Source organism: Euprymna scolopes, chromosome 4, assembly GCF_053919585.1.
Source record: "Euprymna scolopes isolate OS-2025 chromosome 4, ASM5391958v1, whole genome shotgun sequence".
NCBI classification, from domain to species: Eukaryota; Metazoa; Mollusca; class Cephalopoda; order Sepiida; family Sepiolidae; genus Euprymna; species Euprymna scolopes.
In genome coordinates, this window is record NC_136485.1 from 70,007,609 (window position 1) to 70,031,626 (window position 24,018).

Genomic DNA, 24,018 nt, shown 5'->3' on the forward strand with positions numbered 1-24,018 from the left:
ACAAAACAAGAAAAGGAGAAAAATGCAAGGAAACTAGCCAAGAGAAAAAAATCTCATCATTGTGGAGAGATATAGTGGGCCATGTTTCAGTGAAGAGATTGTCACACAGAAGCTGTATGTGCTAGGAAGCAGAAATAGTAAACTTGAGGCCCTGAAAGATGAAATTGGGTTTGAGAAAATAATTTTTTGCAATAAATCTGAACATTTAAACTTGACTGATCCTTAGAATCACTGACAAACCACTTTAAAGCATTTTTGAATAGCACAGACCTAATAAATGACCATGAAACACTGTCACTGTATTCTGATTTTCAATGAATCAGAAAGCAACAAAACAGATGAACAAAGCACTTTAGTTGATCAGGCATAATTTGGAAATTACAGCTTCAGTAAACAAGGACAGTTTGTGGTAGTATATTATGACAATGACTTTTATTTAGGCCAAGTGATTTGTGCCACAAGCAGTGAAGGACAGATGAAATTTCTTGACAAGTGTAAGGTGAAAGTAAATGCCTTTAGTCAGAAGTAGAAAGAGTTATTTCTCTGTATGTGTTTGATTGAGCTTTTGAGATAACCACCTCAAATGGGTGAATGTGGTCAGTTCCCAGCGAAGAATTCAATAGAATCACAAAGAAATACCAATTGTATAAAGAACTCTACTGTTGATAACATGCAGCTTTCTCTTCTATTAAAGTTAAATTACTGTTGAACATATACATTTGCTTATATACATCGCCATGATAAACAGTGAAAAACACTACATAAAATGATTGCATTTTCTTGAAGATAATATTTAAGAACTACATGTGTAAAAAGCTGACATTTGGATATGATATTCTATAATATGTATTGATTAAGCATGCAAAATTCCACATCTGTATCTTTGATAGTTTTAATAATTTTTGAAATATATGATTTTGAAATTATATGTTTATGACATTTGGTACTTAATTTCCACTGCTGAAATTGAATAAATGAGCATTTTTATCAACTTATAATGAAATAAGTTGCAATTGCAATTGTTTGAAAAAGTAAGAATACTAATCATTATTTATAGAATTCTATTGAATGTTCATATTTACTTTCATTTAATTCAATTTTATTTGATGATACTTTAAATATTGTCCATCAGTACAATTTTTCTTTTATAAATAATGCAATGTTCACTTTTTACACCTCAAAAATGAAGGCTGAAATTGAATTAGATATAATTGTACTTTTATTTCCTATTGTCTTTTTATACTAGGGGTGATGAAAGCATCGTTTGTGACATTTTTACTGGTTACTTTTTTTTGTCAATTGCTTTCAAAGTTGCCATATTGGAATTTAAATATGTTTGTACCATGTTTACAAACATTAGAATGGTCATAACTTGAAAACTAAACAAGATATCTTCATAATTTTTGTTTTGTTTTTCTTGTATTGATGTGTACTCTTGTATAAAAGGATAGAATTTAGTCATAGTTGGTTGTAAAATTTTGGCTGCCGGTACCTACAGTTAGACTGTTTAAACTAGTGTTACAAGTGTATGCTGTATTTTCGTGGACATCGGCAATATTACATACCTAATGTGCTTCAACAGGTCATATCTTTTTTATTTGTTGGTCAATTCTTAAAAGAATTACATTGATGGAAAGAGAATAAAATAAGCATTCCAATAATGGTAATTTATTTTTCTTTTCTGCTTCAAGTTAAAAATGAAAAAAACCGTAAAACATGATGACAGCAAAAAAGGGAAACTATTTTTTCAATGTTTACATTTTATACATTACGTTTGGATACATATGCGTGGGGTTAAATTTGATTGGATATGGCTGAAATTTTACAGGTTATATAAACAAAGTAATCCATCTCTACTGGTGTTTGATTTTGATTTTTACGACCACAGGAAGCAAAGTTACAACCGAGCAAAGTTGACAAATATTTCAAAATTGATAAGCTAAATCGACATATATCATCCATTTTCATATAGATAAGTTTCAGAATTATTTTCATCTATAATATGTATATATTTGATAATTATTAATTGTGCGGAAATTTCTTTAAAATGTTATCTTTTATAGAAATTAACAGAAAAATGGCTCGCTGATGCTAACATAATGTGCTGAGCTGACTAAAGTATTCTCTTAAAAACAGAAAACTGTGTCTCTGCTTTCGTCTTACTAGTCATTTTTTATTCTGAGTTTGTCAATTTAAAAAAATTATTTTCAAGTTTTTCAAATTTGATTTCGAAACGATACTATATTGAAACGGTTATTTATGCCATTTTTTGCGGTCGCTGTTTTTTTTTGTTTTTATTTTTCAGATTTTTTTTAGAAGTTTTAACATCGTTCATTTTACATCACGTTCGATTTTTTTTTTTTTTTTTTTTTTTTTTTTTTTTTTTTTTTTTTCCACCACGTTCACGTTTTTTTTTTTTTTTTTTTTCTGATTTTAAGAAATTTTGACATCGTTCATTTGCATCACGTTCGTTTTTTTTTTTTTTCCCCCAATTTTTTTTAAGAAGCTTTAACATTATTTTTTTATATAATATTTAAACAGGATTATTACTTCGCTTATTCTTTTATTTTGATTTACCCCCCCCCACACACACACACCTCTAAACACCTTGGCAATGCCGGGTACCTCAGCTAGTAATAAATAAAAGGTACTTGTGCACTTATGCTACCATGCTGAAATAATAACGTTATTATTTAGAAACCCATTCTTAACATGAAGGAAGGGTGTTAACTATTTTGTACTTTCACCTAACAATTAAATAAAAAAGATATAAAACTTGAATTTATTTTTAACTCCTTGTCAAGACCATTTTTTCGAATCTGTAAAACAAACTCCCTTTTTTTTTTAACTGAGGATATCTAACTAATAATAATTAGGCAGTTCGATAAAGAATTTTATTGTAATGCATTTTTAAAATTTTTTCCTTGTTTCCACCTTAACATTTTCTTTAAAATGACTACCTTTAAGGTTTTCGGGTATGCTGAAAACGAATATCGCATTTAAATTTTTCCGCAAATAAGTAGCTTTTCGGATATTAAGCAATGTCATTTCTTACGTTGTTGCTGGTGGCCATCTTGGTATGTGAGTTTGTGTATAGTTTCTCGGGGTTGTGTTTGTGCGCTTGCACGTACCAAGATGGCCACCAGCGATAACATAAGAAATAACATTGCTTAATATCTGGAAAACTACTTATTTGCAGAAAATTTAAATGCGATATTCGTTTTCAGAATATCATAAAACCTAAAAAAGTAATCATTTTAAATGTTAAGGTGGTACCAGGGTAAAAAATTACCGTTTTATTTCTTTGTTTACATAGTGGAATGAATTTCAGTAGAACAACAGAATAGAAATGACAAAATTTACCATCAACTGGTGAATATATAGTTGTTGCTTATCAAGGATTCATGTAGAGTACGATTTATGACTACATCTCAGAAAATAGGGGTATATTTTGGGCCAGATAGAGAGGATTTACAAAATTAAAAATTGGACTTTTACAGAAATCCAAAATCTATATGAAAAATTTTCTTTGATTTATTTCTGAGATTAATTCATATTTACTCAATTTTTTTTTTTATTTGAAGGGAATAGTAAATACCGGCCATGAATGCTCTTTAGGCATTCAATGGCTACACCCAAGATTAAGCTCTCCTTTGGTGAGGAGCAGGAAAATGCCTATTCTCAATAAAGCTATATTTAAATACCACTATAATACTTAGTTTTGTTCATAAATAGACACCCACTGTATGATACCATGCGGCAGTTTAAAAAAAAAATTGAAATTTGTACATCTGTTCATGGCTTATGATAAATAAATACATCAAATTTGACTGCATAATCAGAAAGAGCACACAATTTTACATAAAAGTGCCAAGTTTCATGAGAATAGCTTGAAAAATAAATAAATGGTGGCAAAATTATTGAATTTCTTGAAATGTTGACGTCCGTAATTTAGCCCACTTTTTCTAAAGGAAAATGTCCACGGAAAAGCCTAAATTTTGGCACTTAAAATTCTCATAACTTTTAAACTGGAGAGTAGATAATGCATGTGGATGTGGTATCGGCAGCTCCAGTAACTCTCGCTTCTCCTTTTTTGTCCTTCAGTCCTCATTTCCAATGAATGATTTTTCTGACAAAGGGTGAAGAAAAAGCTGCTTTCCAGGTCGGTAGTACTTTGTAAAGAGTAGCCTGAGATGTCGAAAAATTTCTGTTTCTATATCTATTCTTGTGGTCATATCACTAGTAAGGGTGCTGGAGGTAAACGTTTCATCTGGGCTGACGTTACCCGCCTGATAGTCAGGGACCCGAACCTTGGATTAACCACTAAGGAGGCTGTCCTATCAGCAGGTGCAAAGTACCGGGGCTGCTGTATTGCCATTTGATGAATGGATTCTGGACCATACAGTAGTTTCTGGTAGGGCCTCTCGATGCCATACTAGTGGATAATTGTTACGGCTTTACCTTATCATGTGCCACAAAAAAAAAAAAAAAAATGTCTTTTTTCTCTTATTTTCCCTCTCTGTCCTGCTCCAACCAAGTCTACAAACCCCAAAACCTCAGCAATCATGGCAAATCTCCAAAAAGAAACACGAATAAACCTAGAACCCCATCCTCCAACGTAGACCCCTACTACCAGGTCTCCTTCTCCAACATCAGGGGTCTATGTTCCAACCTTCCAGAGGTTGAAACCCAATTATAGGAGACGAAACCGGACATATTCTTTCTAAGTGAAACTGGCATAGGGCCAACCACTTCTCTAGACGAATTCATAATTAAAGGATACTCCAACTTACATCTAAATCTGATCCCCAAGATCGCCATGGGCATGGAATATGTGCCTACATCAAAGATGGCTTTCCATGTGGTAGGGATATCTCCAGAGAAGACCCTAATTTACCTTGTATGTGCTTCCGGGTTGCACTAGCTTACACCACTGCATTTATATTTGCCCTCTATCGCCCCCACAACAGTGGGGTTACTATCTTTAAGAGAATATCTGAGAAAATTGACCACATCCTGTCTGCTCATCCTTCGGCTAACATTCACATTTGCTGTGACTTCAATGTCCATAATGTGGAATGGCTGACCCACTCAAATAAAACCGATGACGGGGGGAGGTTTTGTCATGATTTTGCCATTGCCTATGATCTCGCTCAGATTGTTCACGAACCCACTCATGTGCCCGATACACCCGGTCAATATGCAAGCCTTCTAAACCTTTTCCTCACAACATCCCCTGAGCTGTGTTCATGTTCCGTTCTATCTCCTCTGGGATCCTCTGACCACTCCGTTGTAACAGTTAAGATAAAAATGAAACGTAATAAGTCTTCAGACGTACCTCTCCACCGTACTGTATATCGATACTTTATGGCTGACTGAGACAGCTTCCGTACATTCATATCTGACCTACCTCTTCATTCCATGTTTAAAAAGGATGTGTCCTCTATAGTATAAGACCTGACCGAATGGTTAATTGTAGGCATAGATTGATTCATACCATCCAAAAAATTCCAACAAAAACCTAACAGCCAGCCATGGTTCTCCCCTGAATGTGCTGCTGCCATCGCGCACAGAAATCACTTTTTCCATAGCTACCAACGTAATAGATATACTGAGACTAAAGCTGCTTTCAGGACTGCTAGCAACCACTGTAAAAGAGTAATAAAAAATACAAGAGAGCTATATGCTCAGTCTGTTAAATTCAAAGTAGCTGAGCAGCGGCTTGGTTCCCACCAATTCTGGCAAATAGCAAACAGGATCTTGAACAGAAACGTGCGTTCTATCCCAACTATCATCAATGGACCTGAGGTCATCTCGTCAGCATCAGACAAGGCCAGACTATTTGTCAAGAACTTTGCAGCTAATTCTACCCTATGCGACAATGACCATCAACTCCCTGTATTTCCCCCTATAATAGACAACACGCTATGCAACATACAAATATCTGTGTGTGAGGTCGCCAAGCTAATCAAGAACCTTGATTCCAGTAAAGCAACTGGTCCTGACGGCATTCCAGTTATAGTGCTGAAAAAGCTCCAACCAGAACTTGCCCCCATACTTACAAAACTGTTTAAGCGTTGCCTTAAGGAGAAGTGCTTTCCAACACCCTGGAAAGCCTCATCAGTATGCCCTGTATTTAAGAATTCAGGTGAAAAGTCAGTACACACCAAGAAGTCTCCTGTGTGTCATGAGTAAGTTGTTGGAATCCATATTAAATAAAGAAGTAGTCAACCACCTCAACAGAAACAACCTTCTTAGTGACATGCAATATGGTTTCCGCTCTGCAAGATCTACAGCAGATGTGCTAACAGTTATATTACATAGGATTAGTGAATCTCTTGACAAAGTTGTTTCCTTTCCAGGGCAATTGCTCTTGACATATCAAAGGCCTTCGATAAGGTATGGCATAAGGGCCTATTTCACAAGATTTCCAGCTACGGTATTATTGGAAATGTTTTCTCAATCATGAAACATTTCTCTCTGATAGGTTCATAAAAGTAGTGGTTGATGGGCAGAAATCAGAGGCCCACAGTATTAATGCTGGAGTCCCCCAGGGGTCCATCCTGAGCCCAACTCTCTTCCTGATCTACATCAATAATCTCCCTAAACACATACTTAAATCATTCGTTGACATCTATGCTGATGACACGACTATCTATGGCAACACATCAAAGGCCGTAAATGACAAAGTTCTCTCTAATTCTCTCTCCTCTGATCTTGAGCATGTGGTACAATGGGGGAAGAGGTGGCTGGTTACTTTTAATTCATCCAAAACCAAGCTTCTATCTTTACATCATCAACACTCTGATCCCCATCTGGCATCAATTGGAATGGATGGCTCTCGTCTTGGGAAGGCTCCATGTTTTGACAAGCTTCTGGGTTTGACCTTTATTCCTGATCTGAAATGGAACACGTACATCAAATCTGTTGTCAGGGACGCTTGGAAAATGGTGGAATCCTTCTAACGCTCCAGAAGATATCTCACTACTGATGCAATTCTCTATCTGTATAAAAGCCAAGTATGTCCAAGGATGGAGTACTGCTGCCACATCTGGGCAGGAGCTGCTAAAAACAGCCTATCCTGCCTTGACAGAGTACAAAATAGACTTCGTGGTTTAGTGGGGGAAGCCCTTTTCTCTTCCCTGCAACCTCTCTCCTACAGAAGAGACGTTGCGAGCCTGTCTTTGTTTTATCGTTATTTCCATGGCAGGTGCTCGTCTGAGCTCCAATCCCTCGTCCCCCTTTGCCAATCTTTTATGAGAAACACCCGTCTGGCTGAAACTACTGTCAATAATTTTCCCCACTCTTTATCTGTGCCTAAATCAAAACATAGATTCCATGAGCAAAGCTTCTTTCTTAGAACTGCACGCCAGTGGAACTCTCTTCCGCTTGCCTGTTTCCCACCTGACTACAACTTGGACGTCTTCAAGTCCAACATAAACAAACTCCTGACAAACTGCCCCCTTAAGTAAGACACTCTATCGAAACCCCCAATTCTAAGGATTAGTACAATACTATCTTATTGATTATTGTACATGCAATAACCCTTATCCCTGAGTGGCCTTCGGGCCTTGATAAGTGGTGACCCCCCCATGTAAAAAAAAAAAAAAAAGAAAAAAAAGAACTACTGATGGTACTTGCATAATTCAGACGGTTTTAATCATCTTTTACGTAGCGCTTTTCATGCAAGTTGATAAAATAGCAATTATCTAAAAATAAATCAACTTGTAATGCTATTTAAACTTTGTTAGAAATTAGAAAATTTCTTCGCAAGTGTGAAACCAATTTTTGAATTATATAAGCAAAAATACGAGCTTTGAACAAGTGTACAATTCTTACAATCCTTATTTTGTTGTAAATTTAAAATAATCATAATGGAAACAATGATTAGTTCAAACCAATTGAACATCATCCTTTAAAAAAATGCGCAAAAAATGACACCAGAACACATGGCTAACGACTGTAATAATGGTGTGGAGAACCACAGCAATAAACGCCAATGGTTGGCATGTGCCCTCTCTAGAGAAGTGCTGGCATTCGAATCAGAAACCCGTCTGATACGTAAAATGAAATACGTAAATGAAAAGATAAATGCAAATTTAGGCGCTATCATGGTTCGAGGTACCAGTACTTTTTTTTGTTCTACAACAGTGACATTTTATCTTGTGCATGTGACGTTGCTGTCAGTTGGGAAGAGGATGAAAAGAAAGATATGACAGCTGGTTGAAGAACTAGAACGTTGATTGTTAAGAAGAATTCCGGATCCGACCGTTTTTTTTTTTCTGCTTTTTCTGTTTTGAGAACAAGCAAATGTTTCATTGAACGCAAACACGACTTGTAGACTTTTGTGAAAAATCGCTACGTTATAGAGAAGTTTAAAGACTTTGTGAAAATTTGTCGGGCTATGGAGAATTTTAAATATGCACATGCAAGTCGAACTTTGTGAAAATTTGTCGTTCTGTAGAGAATTTTGAAGAACAATTTGAGTGCCGCACTTTGTGAAAAGATTAAATTACAAATAGTTTAACTTTTGAGACATGTGTTGCCTGTTTTTTTTAAATAAAATTAACATATCGTGGGTCAGTTGTGGTCAGAGAAGTTAATATGACGACAATGAAACTGCTGGATGATCTTCATGAGGCCAAAGTGGAAGCATATGCTCCTGAAGAAGCTCCACTTCTGCAAAGGATTACCTGACAAAAACAGCTGTCAATCACAGCAAAAGATCTATCAGTTATTTGTATATGGTATGAAATGTATGAAAGTTAAATCTGGCCAGTAATCCTTAATGATATAGACACATTGCAGGAATGGAGATTTTGGATCAGTGGCAAAGAATGCAAGAGAAATTCGTCTTACAGGTGCAACGAACTTTCATAATTTACAACACTATACAACTCATTCCATCTTTGCTACCTGGTGCTACCAAATCAGGCTACTTAAAGATGTCCTGACTTAAAAAGGCACCAAACATTGATATTATTGTGCATTTTGCGTTTCTGTTGCAAAACTCAATCATGTTCTGTGAAACCAAAGACAACAATTTTCTTCTACAAAACAATCAAACCAAATACTATGAATTAATATTTGAAGATATAAAGAACTTGAAGCATAAAAACTTTCACCAAAATTACTGGATTCTGCATTAAATAACCTGAAAAGAGTTGATATGCCACAAAACACACGCACACAAAAAACAGTTTTGCTGATCAGACTTCACACTGGTGTGCCATCGTTGACTGTGGTAATTTTAAGTCTGCATAACAAGAAGATTCCAGATGAAGATGGCATACCCTACAGAAATTTATAAAGCCATATCAGAGGTTTTTGCCTCTAGGGTAAATCATATGTTCGATGTGGTATGGTGTTCAGATCTTCCATACTAATTGAAGTGAGACAGTCCTTTCTTCAAAAAAAATGACAGGAAACTTTGCTCAGACTAGAGGGAAAATCACCTTCATAAACATAGTACAAAATGTTTGCAGTTTTGTTGTGCAGGTTCCAGAGTGTACCAGATTCTTGAACACACTTGTTTCAGAGTGGTTTTCATTTGGGTAAAGGTTGTACTGATCAGATCTTTAACCTACGATACACCCTTGATCAGTGCTGGGCATACTAACAATCTACAGTCTTTTGGTTAATCGACGTTGCAGCTGCTTCTGACGCCATTGATAGGGCATCAGGTGACTTTGTTTTTGTTAGTTTAACACGGGTTATGAAGTGAGAATGAGCATTAATGTCTCAAAAACCAAGGTTATGCCATCGCTGACTGACCTAGACACTTGACAGGCTCTCGTGTTAGACAGGGTCAACCTGGGAGATGTGTAGTCATTTGTAATCATCATTGTTCATCTGAACAAGGGGTAGCTGAGATCTGATGCTGTATAGAAGCTGTAAGATTTGCCTCCGTCCATCTCAGATGATCCCTGTGGGTTGATGAAAGATTTCAAAGATTAACAATTGGCATATCTATCAGGTTATGATGCAGATGATCTATCTCTATGGTTGTGAAATGTGGCTAATTAGAATGATTGATCTGGATAGACTTTCAGATTGACTGCCTTCATTGTGTTCTACCATGTGGATCGGATACCAATTCAAGCACTCCATAAACCACTAAATTTCTAACTCTTACTCCTCGTCCTTCTCCAACAGTGTCTAAGATGGTTCAATTATATTTTTGGTGCCAGGAGGAAATCTCATTCACAAGGGCCTTCTCATTGCCCCTTCTTTATCTGGTTAGTGCAAACACATTGATAAGCAGTTGAAGACTGGATGACAACCAAAGGCTACCAGGGCAATAAACAGTTGGTCTTTGCCTATGCAATCTAGACTAATTATATCGTGATCTGGATTAGCAAAAATGAGCTGTGATGGTCAGAAAGGTATTTGCTCAGCAGGAAGTTGGCTCAACCTGACCCATGGCTGATATAAATAAAACCCTATATTAAGCCTATCATATTGACAAGTGGCCCTTTTTCTTCAAAATGGAACTATCTTTATATGCATGAAAATGCACCATATGCACATCAAACTTGAAAAACATTAGTTGACAGACAATACAGTAAAAAAATAAATTGCTTGTCACCGAAAATAATAATTTAGTTTGAAGTAATCTAGAAAACATGCAAATTATTAATGACAAGAAAGAATTGTATATCAGGAGAAAAAGTTCAATTTTGTTTACATCCAAAATTTATCAAAATAATCCAAAAAATAAGAAAAATTGAAGGAAATTTTGCTATATTTACACTATTTTTCACACTCTAAACCAGACTGGTTTGTGATGTCTATTAAGTATTTTAAATCTGCTTGTGAATAGAATATTGACTTTATTTCGAACTAGTAGAGTTATCTGGCATTACCCGGGGAGAGTAGTAATTTATTTTTATCAATAACAATTGATTTCCTCTTGTTGTCACAAGCAAAGCAAATCTTACTGTAAAAAAAAAAAACAACAACAATTAATGGAGATAAAAACAAATAACAAAAACAAATATGCAAGTTACATTTTCCTTAAAACATGTGAGTAAAGTTTTACTTAAAAAAATTTGCTCTCTCCAGAGTCTGTAAATAAAGAATCTGTGTTCAGTGACAAAAATATTAAGAACAAGAGAATAATTTATGTCTATTAAAAGTGAAAGAAATTTTTTTATTTATTTTCTACTAGCCTGGGTGCCTGGCAATACCCTAGTGTTTGGAGGTGTGTGTTGAGCTAAAAAAAAAAAAAAAAAATTGTAGTGGGCAGGTAGGGTGTTAACTGTGACGCAAAGGCGGAAAAGATAGTGGAAGTGTGTGTAAGGGTGTTGATTGAGTAAAAAAAAAAAAAATAGGAGTAGTAAGTAGGCTCGAACCTGTAACACACCAGAGGAAAAAGAGGTGGCAAAAAACCCCAAACACTCTTATCAATGAGGCTACTGTGGTTGTGATGTCATGGGCAGTTGAAATAATGCATTTTATGCTATGTCGTTTACGCGAGCTTTGAACGACTTGCAAAAAATGTCAGCGAAAAAACTGACCCTTCCTGTAGAAAACTGCCTAGTTGAGGGTGAAGGAATGAATGCTTTTGGCCAATTTTTTTATATTTGTCATCCAAGGGTCGAGCTTCAAAGGGATACCGATCTCGTGAAAATCTGTCACCTCTGTCGAAAGTTTTGGACATACATACATACGAGATTTATATAGTAGATTATCAATTAAGATTAAGCTGTCTCTGTTTTGCTCACAAAAATTTTATTTATATCTGTGATTATTCTTTTCATTCTTTATTATCAGTTAAGATTAAGCCTCTTTTGAATATTAAAACAAGCCCAACACACATATTTACTTGTTATATATATTGTTAGATGTTGATAATCAATAGTCACTGTTTTACTTTTATATAGAAAACCTAGGAATTTCTTTCCAATAATTATGTATCTCTGCTTTTTTATTGACACTCTGTTTGCATGAGTAATATCTTTAAATAAATGAATAATTTAGTTCAGAGTTGGTAATAAACAGACAAACGAAAAGAGAGAAGAATTGGATTCGTGTAGGATTCAAATCTGTGCCTAGAAAGTACTTTACACTTTACAGGTGTCACCTTAATCAGTTGTTTCACAAGTCCAAAAATCAGTGAAAGTTGAATTTGTAGAAATGTTTCTCTTTCTGATTTACACGGTTCGAATCCTGTATGAGTCTCATTTTTCACTTTTTTGTTTTTGTTTTTTAAAAATGTTATTTATTTTTTTAACTCTTAATCACACCAAATGAAACCTATTGCCACTTGAACATAAGGGATTACTATTTAGGACCATGTATATAAGAAGACTATGTAAGGAGTTGAGAAGCAAGCTATGTTTGCTTAAATTTTAACATATGAGTACAAGCAAGAAACGGGGAAGGAATTCTAAAGTCTAGCAGTTCGAGGGAAGAAGCTATAAGAGTAAAAAGCTTTTCAGCATCTAGGGACCTTTACAGTGAAGGGGTTGGATTTTGCTGTTTGTTGGGTTAGTCAAGGGAACATAAGTACATTTTTTGGAGCACATTTAATTAAAGTAATTGTAAAACAGCCACAGGGATACAAGATTGTGGCACTGGGACAGGCGTTGGATCTTGGCTGATTAGTACGAGACCTATTAGATTGGCAAATGTTTTTGAACTGTCTAAGAGGTAGAAACTAGTGGCAGATGAACCAACCCAGATGTGGCAACAATACTCCATGCACCGGCAAATGGTGACTTTGTAGAGATAAAGGATTTTGTTGGGTATGAGTAGTTTTTAGCACGGTAGAGGCAACCCACTTTCTTTGCAGTAGTCTTGGCAATGTGTTCAATGTATTTGTTCAAATTCATGTCTGTGAATGTTAACTTCTGGAGTTTGAACAATGAGCTCTAAGATAGTGCCATTAATCATGGCAATCTTGTTGAGAAGGTTTCTTGTAATTATTAAAAAAAAGAAAAAAAAAAGAAGCTTAGTTTTATTAATGTAAAATGTTGTCATTCATTTTTATTTACATTTAACTACAGACTGGAGGTCATTTTATTTATTTTATTTCTAGCCTTGTGGGCTAAATCAATGATTTAAGAGTATTTCTCATGAAAAGTGTCAACAAAAAAAGCAGAGAGAAATCTAATAGTTTTACATTTGTTTTTCATTCTGATATTTTTGTGAATTAATTGAAATTTTCTTTAAATTTATTCATTTACTTTTTTCTTTTCAGACTGCTTTGCAAAATTTGAAAGATATTGAACAAGGTAAGGCTGGTCACCGTGATCGGTCAAGACCAATAATAGCTCAACAACGTGGCGGCCGTGGGTTCCCAACAAGAGTATCCTTTTTTGCTGATTTTTTTTTTATTATTATTAGTGTTGGATAAACAAAAATGTATAGGCGACATGCATGAAGACTGATCTCTATCTCCCCCAACTTCTCTGGTATGTAGTTTTTTTATATTTATAACCATAGTTAAAACATATCTCTTCTTTTTGTAAAAAGGTTTTTCATATTCTAATTAAAATGATTGAATGTATTTGAAAATCGGTTTATTTACTCCCATGAGGTAAAAATGTGGTCATAAGACCAATTTTTGTTGCCCGCTCTTCCAAATCTCAAAACCAAATCAAATGATTTCATCTTCCCAAACACTATTTCTTTAGGTGGATATCACCAGGGATTAGTATTATCACTCCCTCCTATAGGACCATGGAAGATGTATTATCTTGCAGAAGCTATCTCTGTTAGTTTGGAGTCTAAAATAACCTGAACAGAACATGAGACCCAAGTACTTATAAGAGCTCTAGTATTGTAAACTGAAAATAGGTTCATACAATTAAAGTTATACCTTACAAAATGTGTGGAAATGGTGTTTACTACATGAATATCTGGAATTCAAAAGCATTTCTTTCCAAGAACAAAATACTACAGGACTGCTTCCCTACTGACTACAACAGTTATTTTTAAATCCACTAATCCTTATCGAGCTATTATCTTAACTAATCAAATTCTGCCTTTTTTTTTTTCGCCTAACATTTTTACTCCTCTCAGTATTGTTTCTCATTCAACTCATTTGCCCTTATCCTTGAGTGGCTTTTGGCCTTGATAAGTGATTACTGATTAGTACACAAAAACAAATTTTGTCTTGTTAGACTTTGGGATCAGTACTTTTATTTTCTGATGGAGAGATTTGGCTTTTTGTGAGACACTTTTTTAGAAGACAAACAATGCATATATAGACCATGTTTTCTGTACTCATAAGGAGAATTTCTATCCAGATACTTTTTTTTTTATAAAATATCAACTTGTGTTCATGGAATTCTATACAAGGAACCATTTGATATTTTTTTTTTTTTTTGCTTTTAAATAACACCCCCAAACTGTTTATATGTTTAATAGAACAATATGTGCTTTTTTAACGAAGGCTGTTTAAAAACATTTGAATGTTTATATCTTCAAATCTGAACATAAAATTTGGTGTATATTTCGAATTACACTTTAAAAAAAAAAAAAAAAAAAAAAAATACAAAACGATCTTTATGATGTATGTACTCGTCATGGGATGAAGATGTCATATTCCCAAAACTATGTGGGTTTGGCTAGTAACTTTTCTATTTGGCTAGTAAACGAAAATATTTAGTTGTCAAAATTCAACTAAAGATACATTTGTCTGTAGAACCCCACACCAGATGCAACACATAGCTTCAACTTTTAATGATAAAGTTTCACGTCCATAAATCATCACACTGAACATCTACAAAAATCAATTTTGTTTTCCTTTCATTTTAGACGAGTAGTTCCAGTTTTGATTTTGTGTTTTATATTTTTCATTATGATTACACATCTAGACAACATTTGCATACATCAGGATATGAGTTCTCCACTTTTTTAAAATTCAGATGTAGGGGATTAAAAAATTTTTTTTTAAGAAAAAGCTAAATTGTTTTACATCGTTTTTCCCTATTTGGCTTAATTCTCTTTCTCTTTTTTCTCTCATTTTATCTTTCTTGTTTCCTTTTATTTTCTCTTCCTCTTACTTATTTCTTTATCTCCATTTGCCTCCTCTCTGAAAACATGAACATTGCCATACTTCAAATGATTCATGGGTTGGAGCAGTAGAAGACTTTTCTTTCATCAATAATCTTTTCCTGTTTCTTTTAAAACATATCAGCTGATACTTTCATGAAAAAAGTTCTCATCTTCTGTTATTCTCATAACGTTATGGTCAATGTAACATCTGATCTTCTGTAGGTGTTACATCAGTTGAAATATTGTGAGTATAAAACTCAAGATGAGAACATAGTCCAAGCAAATTAAAATGGGGTGCTGTAAAGTAACACCCTTTGCTTGATCCCCCCCACACACTCCTCAAAATGAGATTCTGTTTTCTTAGGCAATTATGGGTGAACACCCTGGCCTCCTAGGTTGGGGAGTTGGTAGGGGCCTGTGTATGCCCTCCTCTTTCCAATTGACAAATTTATCTCGATTTCAGTTTTTTATCATTGGCCACTCACATCTGTGATACATATTTGATCAGCGCATCTTTTTTAAATCAGAAAGAGGTTTCACAGTGGCCATGGCAATACAAAGCAAACTTCTACATGAAATTTTTATTTTCATGGAAAAAAACTTGCTTAGAAGTCATAATGAGAATTAAGGTTTTGAAGCTGAATATTTCCTAATGCCAACCTGAACAAATTGGTTATTCTGCATATTTCATCTCCCATTGATACCTTTGTTCTCTCATCCAAATCGTGGCAGATGTCCAATTGTTACCCAAGATAAAACTGAGACAACTTTTGTTCTGAAGAATCACATAGTACCAAAAGAATCTGTAGATTATTCACTGCAGTAGATGACATCAATGATTGTTGAGGTCATCGATGATCTGTGTTCTGATTTGTGACACTGAAAAGCTTTGGTACAAAACCAAAGTTCTTTTTACAAGAAAAGAATAGTCGTGTGAATAATTGAAACCATATTGTTATTACAGTATTCTACTTTTAACTTAAACTTCTCATTATTTCAAGATTATTTTTATAAAGATATCCACTTCATCTGTGCCATAGTCTTTACTTCATTCATGAAAATTAGCTCTGCAGAAAAATCAATTGATTTGTCTCTTCATATTTGTTAGTACTCTATATTTATCTCCACCTTCATGGCAGGAAGATGTGAAACAAGGTCAAGAAAGTACAATTTGAAAACCAGTACCCTATAGGAAGACCATTCTGGCTTGCATAAATACCTGGCATAAATACCTGGGCAGTCCCATCGGCAGTCCCTGGTCGCGGCACCTCAGGCAATTATCAATAAATTAACCTCTTCTCAAAAGGGGAGAAAGCAAAACCTGGGAGAGTGGACCTCCTAGAACTGCACAGGACCATACCTCAGAATAAGCTACCTTAATAGTGACCTAGATCCTGGTGGCTAAGGTACAAGTTTTAGTAATCTGTATAGTAGTGCTACTGCATCTCTGCGCACTTCCTGCTTTAAATGAAGATTAATTTCTATTTTATTTCTATACTTTCTGGGACATTTTGTGTGGACTTTGCTGTCAGCAGTTACTGATGTTGGATTATCTCTTAACACTAGCGCCATTGATCCTTTTGGCTATTTTCAACTAAAAACTTACAAAAGTGGGCAGATCTAGTTACTGATGGATGTACTCATCTTGAATTGTGAAAAATAAATGAATACAAAGTTTATAAGTTCATAAAGAAATGAATGTGCTATGATGTGCAGTTGATGAACTTTGTACATTTGACCCACTCCACTAGCAGCAAAGTCCCAGTCCTTGGATGCTGGAAGATTTTCTACTCGTAGTTTCTTTTCTTAGAGTCATTGCTTTTGGAATTCCTTTCCTGCTTCCCATTTCCCTGACCATACCAACATACAGAAATTTAAATGTAATGTGAACAAATATCTTTTAGCCCAACTTCTTGCCTACGTTACCTATCACAGTGGTCCCTTGAGCTTCAGTAGCAGTATGCTTTGTTTGGGGTAATCAAAAGTAAAAACCCATTGACCTAATTGGTGAAATCTAATTGCAGCATTATTGTTTTTATTTATTTGGTCATTCCCCTCTGGAATATAACTGTAACCATAGAGGTTTTTTTTTTGTTTTGATATGTAATAGATTTTATAATTATAAATTTGTCACACAGTTTGTCTGGATCCTATTATATGGCCTAAGGTGACCAAATTGTAGAACAGATTGTGAATTTTATTAATAACTAGCGGGAGTGGCCGGCGTTGCCTGGATGTGTGTAGACTGTGTAGTAAGGAACATGGGGGGGGGAGAAAAAGTGGTGGTAGTGGTGGGGGGAGGGAATCAAAACAACAGTAGGCAGTTTGGGTGGAGAGAGGTGTTAAAAAAAAGTGGTAGTAGGCAGGAAGGCTCCAAGGAAAAAAAAAAAATATCTTAGCTGATGTGTCCATGGTGCAAGCAGAAGTCAAGAGTGTTGAAAGTAAGCGTAGTCAATCCAACAAAGACGATGACTTACAAAAATGTCGACAAAAAAGCGACCTGACAAGGGTGAAGGAATGAATGTTTTTAGTCAATTTTTCGATATTTGTCATCTGAAGGATCAAGCTTCAAAATGATACTGATCTTGTGAGGATTCGTCGCGTGTTGAAAGTTTTTGGCAGACATGCAAACACACACACACTTTGCCCTTTATATATTAGATTCTACTATATTGAAAGAATGTATGAGAGTTCTTGGATCAGTAGATGTAGAACAGTCGAAGTAGCAGGTTCAGTTCACAAGTGAAAGTTGAAAAAATAGGATGAAATGATAAAAATGAACTTGAGAGAAAGCAGGATAAATACAAACTTGACGAGAGATAAGTTGCTTTACAAGTCAATTTCTTAAAGCTGCCCAACATATTCCAGCATGTAAAACATGTTAAACTGAATCAACAATGAAGCATCTTCTAGTGCCAAGGATAGGAGCACAATGTAGTTTAAACTTAATGTTTAATTTTGAAACATTAAATGTAAATTATATCATTATATTGGAGATTATGTCTCCAAGATACAAATTCCATATGGATATATGACCGAATGGTTACAGGTGCTGGTTAACAATCAGTTCTAAATGAGTCTTTTGGATGTTGACAGTTCAATCCTAACTACAAGCAATAATAATTAAGAATAAAATAAATTAACACTTTTATCCATCCATGGCTGACTAAATGAGAACAATCTACCTGCGTAGATTAAATGTTTCAGTTTGAAATTTTCCAATGTTCACTAGGAGATGCCCAAATTAAAAAACGATGCATCTAAAGATCAAAGGTTACATTGGGAGAAATATAACCAATTATAACTTACAAGAAGAGAATGGTAGTCTGAATAATCCAAAAACTATAATGAAAATGGAAAAAGTTCTTTTAAAGCATCTGTTAAGTTTTAAATTTGAACATTGAGTAAAAAGCTGTTATAAACCATGAATAAGGTACAGATATTTTACATTTTTTTAAAACTTTGATTAAAATTTTTTTAGGTAAAGTATCGTTCCTCAGGTAAAATTGCTTCATATTAGTAAAAATATTATTTTTTTATTTATTATTAAATTTTGAATTAGTTGGACCCTTTTGTGAGAGGAAATAGCCTTTTATACAAAACTGTAAGGCATATGGGATGCCAGAAATATGCTCAATTTTAAAATTCAAATAATACAAGAATTTTTGTAATTGCTAGATTAGTTATTTTTAACTGCTATAATCCTATTTCCTTCATGCATAAAACTGACATCTAAATAGTTAATCTGTCATTTATCTAATATTTTACTAAATGTGACAATTATTGCATTTATTTTGGAAACAATAAACTTTAATTGGTGTTTGTTATTCTTACATAATTTTGTAGAATGGGATGTTATCGTGGGACACCATCTTGGATTTAGCTATACATAATTGGCTGATGGTTATATAACGGATTCAGTTGTATTATTTCTGCTCCAAACTCGTTAAGCCCCCTCCCCCTCCCACATGTACACACACATGCATACACAAAAACATGTTTATAGTTTTGGAAGATAATTAATATAAAATTTCCAGTCACAAAAGTTTGACTTATTTAAATTTTAATAGAAGGCTTCCACACTCTGTTTGCTCCTTTTGAATAAACTAAATATAGCCCATATTATTCAACATTATGCTGAGCAGTTGTGTTCTATAATTCATAATGATCAATTAGTTTAGGAGTGAATCATAAACATACACATGTTATATAATGATACTTTCTATATCACGAAAATGTATGTTATTGTGAAAGGCAGAAACAATTATATGCTATGTACTGTCAATGTATGTGAGCGAAGGGGAGAAAAAGATCAATATTAATGACGTTAAAGTAGAATTTTTATAAATTTCCTTTTAGTTTGCACTTTGGTATTTTTTTTTTATTTCGATAAATAATCAATTCATAGTAAATAAATAAACCAATGTAAAATTAAGATGGAGGCGGAGAGACTTAGAGGCTCAACGTTTCGCCTGTCTTATGTGGGCTTTCTTAAGAGGGATGGTCAGATTTTATCCATTTTAATAATATTAAATCAATGCGTAATTATCAAAGTTATGTTAAGGCAATAAAAACACATGCACACATCGTCTAAATTTTATTGATGTAAATAGGTGATGGATGAGAACTTAGATGTGGAGAAAGTATATCTGTATAGAGAAACTATTGAGTTTTTGTTACCTTGGTGATACTATTGGAGTATGCTGGAACAGGTTCTAGTGTGATTTCACGAATTAGTAGTGGATGGGAATAGGTTCAAGGAACTTTTGGTAATACTAAGCAGTCGTGTATTACCATTGTTAATCAAGAGAAGGGTCTATTAGGCATATATATGCAATGTGATGATGTATGGAAGTGAAACCTGGCCAGTAAGGTTTAAGGATATTGCATGAAGAAAAATATGAAAACGATACAATGGATGTGTAATGTGAATTGTAAAGATAGGCTTAGTTCTGATGACCTACAAGGCAGATTAAATCTGGACAATAGAGGGAGATCTATGCAGAACAGGAGACTTCAGTTGTATTTACACGTTGAAAGAAGAATGAGAATTCTTGGGTTAGTACATGTAGAACAGTTGAAGTAGCAGGTTCAGTTCACATGGAAAATGTAAAAAGTGATAAAAATGATCGTGAGGGAAACGAGGATTAATAAAGGCCGAGCTAGAGAAATGTGGTTTGTGATTCTTTTATAAAATTTCCTTCAAGAAATATTGTTTTCAAATATACTTAACTTTCTAAAAGCTTTAGCTGTGGTAATAAATGACTTTATAACTGGAGGGAGGGGGTGGAATAAAATAAGATTCTGTTCTTTTAGGCGATTATGTGTGAATACCCTAAAAAAAAAACTTGGTGGAAAAAAAATTACAACAAAAATAATTTAGAATTTAGTATAGAGGGGAAATCATTTTCGCATATTATTTTAATGTATAATGATCCCTCATTTCCTGGCTTTTCTTGTCTTTTAGAATGGTTAGTACTCTAAATTCTTTTGATATTTTTTCAATTTGAAAATTAGTATATAAAAAATTATGTTACTACTAAATCTAAGTTTGGGTGACAAGTCTACCTCTTAAAAGTGCCTTCATTGAACTTGTTGTACTATTAATCTTAAATCTGAGTGACAAGTCCCACCCCTAAAAACAATCTCCTTTTACATACCACTAACCCTAACTTTGAATGGCACTCTCTTCAAAATAAAAACCTTTCCATAACTCTACCACTAACCCTAAGTCTGAGTGGCAAGCCCTTCATCATACAAACTGTCTTAAAACCACACATTGTCTTAAACAAATAGAAAAGACTTTGCACCCTTTAAAAAATGCACACTATTTGTCTCTCATAGAAAAATAAATTAACTGTCCTAAAATGCTAAAATGGCCTGAAAATGGTGGATTATTTTACATTAAATTTATGTGAAACTAATCCCCCATGCTAAAATAATTGTTTTTCTTTCTTTTTTTTTTTTTACCAAGTTTCCAGTGTTCACGCATAATTGCTCATAGCCCTACCACTGACCCAAAGTCTGAGTGGCAAGCCTACTCCTCCTACAAAGATTCTCTTAAAAACACATAATCGTCGAAAAAAATAAAACTTGCAGCTTGTTTCTCATAGAAAAAAAAAAAAATGGTTAACTACCCTAAAACGTTACAATGGCCCTAAAATTATAGATTATTTACATTAAATTTTGATATATTCTATTTCTTCTAAGGTTTTCCTTGTGTTCATATGGAATTGCCTTAGAAAGGCAGAATCGTGTATTTTAGGGAGGCAGGTAGGGCTGATCTGCCAGGTGTTAGGGTGTTGTGAAATGATAAATTTGTCACCTTAAAGAAAAAAACACTATGATTTTATTTTAAAACTTATTGTGAAAATCAATTTAGATAACTTGATTGTGTAGTAATATCTATTTAATGTAGCTGCCTTCAGCCTCAATTGCCACCTTGATACCGGCCTGGAACTGGGAGCATGCCGTTTCCACAAGCACCGGTGGGAGCTTGGCAAATACTCAGTGGCTAGTGGCAATCAAGCTTGCTTTGGTGTTGTGGGAAGTCATGTTGGTGATGTTCTCAACGTATGACCAAATGAAGTAGTCCAGTGGGTTCAGGTCTGTGAGAGAAGGGTACAAAGCCAAGCCTGGATCTTTTTGGACTTATGGGCTGGCGCCAAGTCCTGCTGCCACGCCCATGCTCTGCCAGCAGCCACCTGATTGCACCAGGGGATCACTACACTTGTCAGTACATCCAAGTACACTTTGGTATTGACTTTGTTTTTATCACCCTGGACACGTCCCTGTTATTCGGAGCAATTCAGCAATGCATTTTGAGGGTTGCTGGCAATGGTTCTGTTGTCATAACATGGATCAGTAGTGAGCATGAGTTGTGCAGTGGCACATCTCCAATCGCGCTCGTTGAACAGTGTGCCACTTTCAGACATGATGGAAGGCTCCTATTGCTCTTGGGATTTGTACACAACTGGCCAACTAGTTGATGGTCTGAAACAAAAAAAAGAAAACCAGTTTTCATTAAACGGAAATGGAATCATGTCGTCTTTTCTGGGGCAACAATTTTATCGTTCTACCCTGTATATTTAGTTTTTGATTTATTTTAGTGGTGAATATTTGAATATTTAGTTGATGTTAAAGGTTACCTTTATTTTAACAAAAGAATATATACACCTCGTGATTCTATTTCTTACAATATTCTGTGTTCGTGTGATTTTAAATATTTCGGTTATTAATGTAAGTTTAGGGTGTGTTTATCTTCTAGAGTATGGAGTGCTGCATGTATGTTTGTTTAGAAGAGAAATTTTTATATACTTTTTTTACTGAATTCTTCTACGACTTCCAACATGTGTTGATTGACTCAGGTACATATGGTCAATAACCCATGTATAATGACAGCAATGCCCCTTAAGGTTTAATTATAGAGAATGGATAAGAATGTAGTCCTTATGTTCATCTAGTTAGTCTGTCCGGAAATTTGGTATCTTATACAATGAAGGGGAGATTTAATGATATCATCTGATGGATGATTTCAGAGATTGTGATTTTGTTTATATTGCTTGAAAATGTAGGAGGTTCTATATCAGTGTTTTCTTTTTTACCTATAAAATTTAGTTTAGTAGAATACTTGGCAGATGGCAGCGATGGCACTGACTTTAGTGTTGTGGGAGGTCATGTTGGTGATGTTCTCGACATGTGACCAAACAAAGTAATCCAGCAGGTATAGGTCAGGAAATGGGGGGGGGGTGCAGCGAGAGAAGAGTACAAAGTCGTAGCACTCCTTCTGAAACCAAGCCTTGGTCTCTTTGGACTTGTGGGTCGGTACTGAGTTCTGCTACCACACCCAGGGTCTGCTAGAAGCCACCTAATTGTACCAGAAGATCACCACACTCCAAGTACACTTGAATATTGACTTTCAAGCCGACGAAGATGTGAGGTGGCATGATTTGGCCCTCACTTAAAATCACACCAAAGTCCATAACCCTGGCAGGAAACTTTATTGAGCTGTGTCTTAATGCGTTAAACCATCCAGATTTTCATTTTGAGGCTGTTGGCAATGGTCCTGTTGTCATAACTTGGATCAGTAGAGAGCATGTGTTGTACAGCGGTGCATCTTTGATTTCACTTGTTGAACATTCTGTCACTTTCAGTCATTATCGAAGGCTCTTATCGCTTTGGGATTTGTACACAACTGGCCAAATAGTAGGTAGTCTGCAAAAAAAAAAAAGGAAAACCAGTTTTCATGAAACTGAAATGGAATCATGTTGTCTTTTCTAGGGTGACAATTATATCGTTCGACCCTGTAATATTACTGCTGTGTATGTGTGAGTGAGTAACAATAACAAATAGTTTTGTCTTTTTATTTTTGGCATTCATTAAAACTGAGCTGAGGATAATCGTGCACAGTTGATTATGTCATCAAAGTATGATATCTATTATAACAGATAAGTGATAACAGTGCACAGTGAATGACATCATCCATCAGACCCAAGAGAAAATATGTAGGGGGAAGGAATTCACAATGATGTTTGTCTAGATTATCTGTAACAAAAGAACAGGGGCTGTCCATTAAACAAACCATGTAGACCTCTGAGGGTCTAGTATATTACTAAAACTCTGAAAATATTGTTTGTCATCATGCACACTTCATCTCTGCATGAATGCATTCGATGGTCATTAAAAAAAGAACAGAGAGGGTATATGACATCACAGTGCATTCTGCATCTTTTGATTTTGTCAAAATTGTGTTGAAAAGTGATTTGTCACTTGATTCCAGTATAAACATATTCAACATGGAGTTTAAGAAGGTGCTCACAATTGTTGTTGGCAAGATAATTAATAATTTTGTGGGTGTTTACCAATTCAATTACTTTACAGCAATGAATCTAAGTGCAGGGAAGCAAGATTTTCAGAGTAGGCAGGTGTCTGATGGAGGTGGCTATTCACTTTCTTGCATATTTCTGAACAATTTCTAGGTGGTTAATGTTCTAAGCAACATGTGGTGTTCAG

General features: G+C 34.8%; 1 protein-coding gene across 9 annotated transcripts in view; it reads left to right on the forward strand.

The window, feature by feature from the left end:
* Positions 1-24,018, forward strand: part of LOC145268298 (CREB-regulated transcription coactivator 1-like) — a 237,986-nt gene that overhangs the window by 21,799 nt on the left and 192,169 nt on the right. For all 9 annotated transcript variants that reach the window (XM_080123726.1, XM_080123735.1, XM_080123774.1 and 6 more), the window contains exon 3: positions 13,205-13,312. In XM_080123726.1, coding sequence (XP_079979852.1) covers positions 13,205-13,312 — 108 coding nt within the window. The remainder of the gene's footprint in view (positions 1-13,204; positions 13,313-24,018) is intronic.